Genomic DNA, 2,279 nt, shown 5'->3' with positions numbered 1-2,279 from the left:
CTCCAGCACTTCCTAGTCTGTGAATGACGGGTGAGGGAACTCAGTGATTTCTCAGTGATCGGAAACTGGGTGGGCAAACTCCCCCCAAAGTTTGATACTTTCCTAATGTTCCTCGGCCTGAGGTATATCTCCGAATCCCGGTCCCGTTGCGAGGAATGACATGCAGAATCTGTCAACGATCACATGTCGCCCTCCCTTGCACCGATACTCCGAGCTCACTCTGACCCATGCAGATGGAGTGACAATGATCAAAGCTCACACACAGCACAGCCCACGTCACTTTCAATCTTTATTAATACTTAACAAATGTACAAACGAAATAAGATCAGGAATATTGTATCATTTCTTAATGCATGCATTACTAAATGGCAATAAAAGAGGACTGCGTGTCCTCATAATCTAATCCAATCAATATAACAACTCCAGACAACTCGCGATAGAGATCCAGTTAACATCGTGTGGTTTATAACACTACAACGCACCGGGTCCTAACCTGCCCTCTGAATGACCCATCCCAACACAGCTTTAACTCTAAACTGTGAATATGAATCAAACTCAGCTCTCCTCCTTCACTGGGTCAATTTCTGGAGTCGATGCTGAAGTTTCACCTCCACTCGGGAGCCGGGAAGAATTGAACCCACGTTGAAAATTAGCTCTTGAGAGCTTGATGAAGTGTGAAGATTTCACTTAGTCTCTGCCACCCTGGTGTTTCCTGTCCAGGTACTTCACTGCAGCTTTAACCCATTCCGCACTGGCCATAGTGCAAATCTTCATATTCTTCCTGTTGGTGAATCTGAAACAGAACAAACAGTGGCGATTACGGGAGAGTTATCAACCATTGTTCAAACACTCTGCAGATGCACGTTGAAACACTCACATGACGGCAGGTGTCGGGCACAAGGGAGCTTCCTTGTAACTCTTAAGCCTCCTGTGAGGAATGGGCGTTGTCTTAAACGTCTCACAGCATTCTAGCGTTATGATTGCGGCTGAGGGAGAACGAAAAACAAATAGTTAGATACGGCTGGATATCTCAGCCCACTCTAACCAACGCGAACGCTCTGCCTCGCGCATGAAGGCCGTTACCCCCCAAGACATTTTACAGAGTAAATCCGTCCTTCATTTAAACGACTCTACGCCATTCCTCCACCGATCTTATGACCCTTCCATTCCCTTTTGCTGACTGCCATTCTCGACCCTCTCTCCAAGAGAATCATTCCACTCTGAGCTGTTCAATACCACCACCAACCGATGGGACGCGGGGAGAGCTGATCACGGTTCATTGTGGATTGGGTGTGGAATAGTGGGAATAAGGAAACTCTCTTACCTGGAGCGGGTGCAGCCTGCTTGAAACAGCAGATCCACAGAGCTGCCAAAATTGGGACCACGCAGAGCGCTGCCTTCATCTTGTCCTATACCAGGGTGGAATTGATGACCGTGTGATGCACCAGCTCTCATATTCTGCTTTATAAAGGGTGCTGGCAGCAGTCATACCCATCAATTTAGCGCTTGTCTGGAAAGTCCCGCAAACACCAGCACTGGCCACTGCTCCGGCGTTCCGTAAAAAGGGAAGTGAAGCAATTCTCCGAATGGCCGTTCTTGAGTTCTGCACACTTTAATTTCCTGGACCCACGTTCTAAGTACTGGCACCGCTGACTTCCTTCAAAAATTCCACACCGTCTGTTTCAAAGGCGAAGAAAATTGAACGGTAAGAATACAGTTCCAATTATACGAGTTGTCTCCGTGCACTGGGATGTGGATGAAAGTGTTTCGAGACGCTGGCTGGTGATTTTGATGCAATCAATGAAAGTGATGTACGGGCTTGGCGGCTCAATGTTCAGGCTATAGAAGTTCCAGGTGTGACAGAAGATCATAAGACCATAAGATACTGGAGCAGAATTAGGCCATTCAGCCCATCGAGTCTGCTCCACCTCTCCATCATGGCTGACCCCGGATCCCACTCAACCCCATCCTTGCCATATCCTCTTATGCCCTAACCGATCAAAAAAAAATCAACTTCCACCTTAAGTATATGCACGGGCTTGGCTTCCACTGTAGTCTGTGGCAGGGCATTCCACAGATTTACTACTCTCTAGCTAAAGAAAATCCCTCCTTACCTCTAATCTAAAAGCTTACCACTCAATTTTGTGGCTGTGCCCTCCTGTTCAGGATAGCCCCACCACAGGAAACATCTTCTTCACGTCCACCTGATAACCGCATAGTGGGTATGGCACTCCTGATGGGGAAGAAAATCATTGTGGCACTCAGGGAGGAAATCCTGG

General features: G+C 47.6%; 1 protein-coding gene across 1 annotated transcript; it reads right to left on the bottom strand.

Annotated features, from left to right (window-relative positions):
* Positions 1 to 271: 271 nt before the first annotated feature.
* On the bottom strand, positions 272 to 1,404 carry LOC140210214 (eotaxin-like). Its single transcript, XM_072279090.1, has 3 exons — positions 1,325 to 1,404; positions 878 to 986; positions 272 to 793 (listed from the first exon to the last, which is right to left on the bottom strand). The coding sequence occupies exons 1-3, from the start codon at positions 1,401 to 1,403 to the stop codon at positions 688 to 690; spliced, it is 294 nt and encodes a 97-aa protein (XP_072135191.1). The 5' UTR covers position 1,404; the 3' UTR covers positions 272 to 687.
* Positions 1,405 to 2,279: the final 875 nt, after the last annotated feature.

This window comes from Mobula birostris, chromosome 15 (genome assembly GCF_030028105.1).
Source record: "Mobula birostris isolate sMobBir1 chromosome 15, sMobBir1.hap1, whole genome shotgun sequence".
NCBI lineage: Eukaryota > Metazoa > Chordata > Chondrichthyes > Myliobatiformes > Myliobatidae > Mobula > Mobula birostris.
Note: the sequence above shows the minus strand (reverse complement) of the source record. Positions and strands in the feature narration are given on the sequence as shown.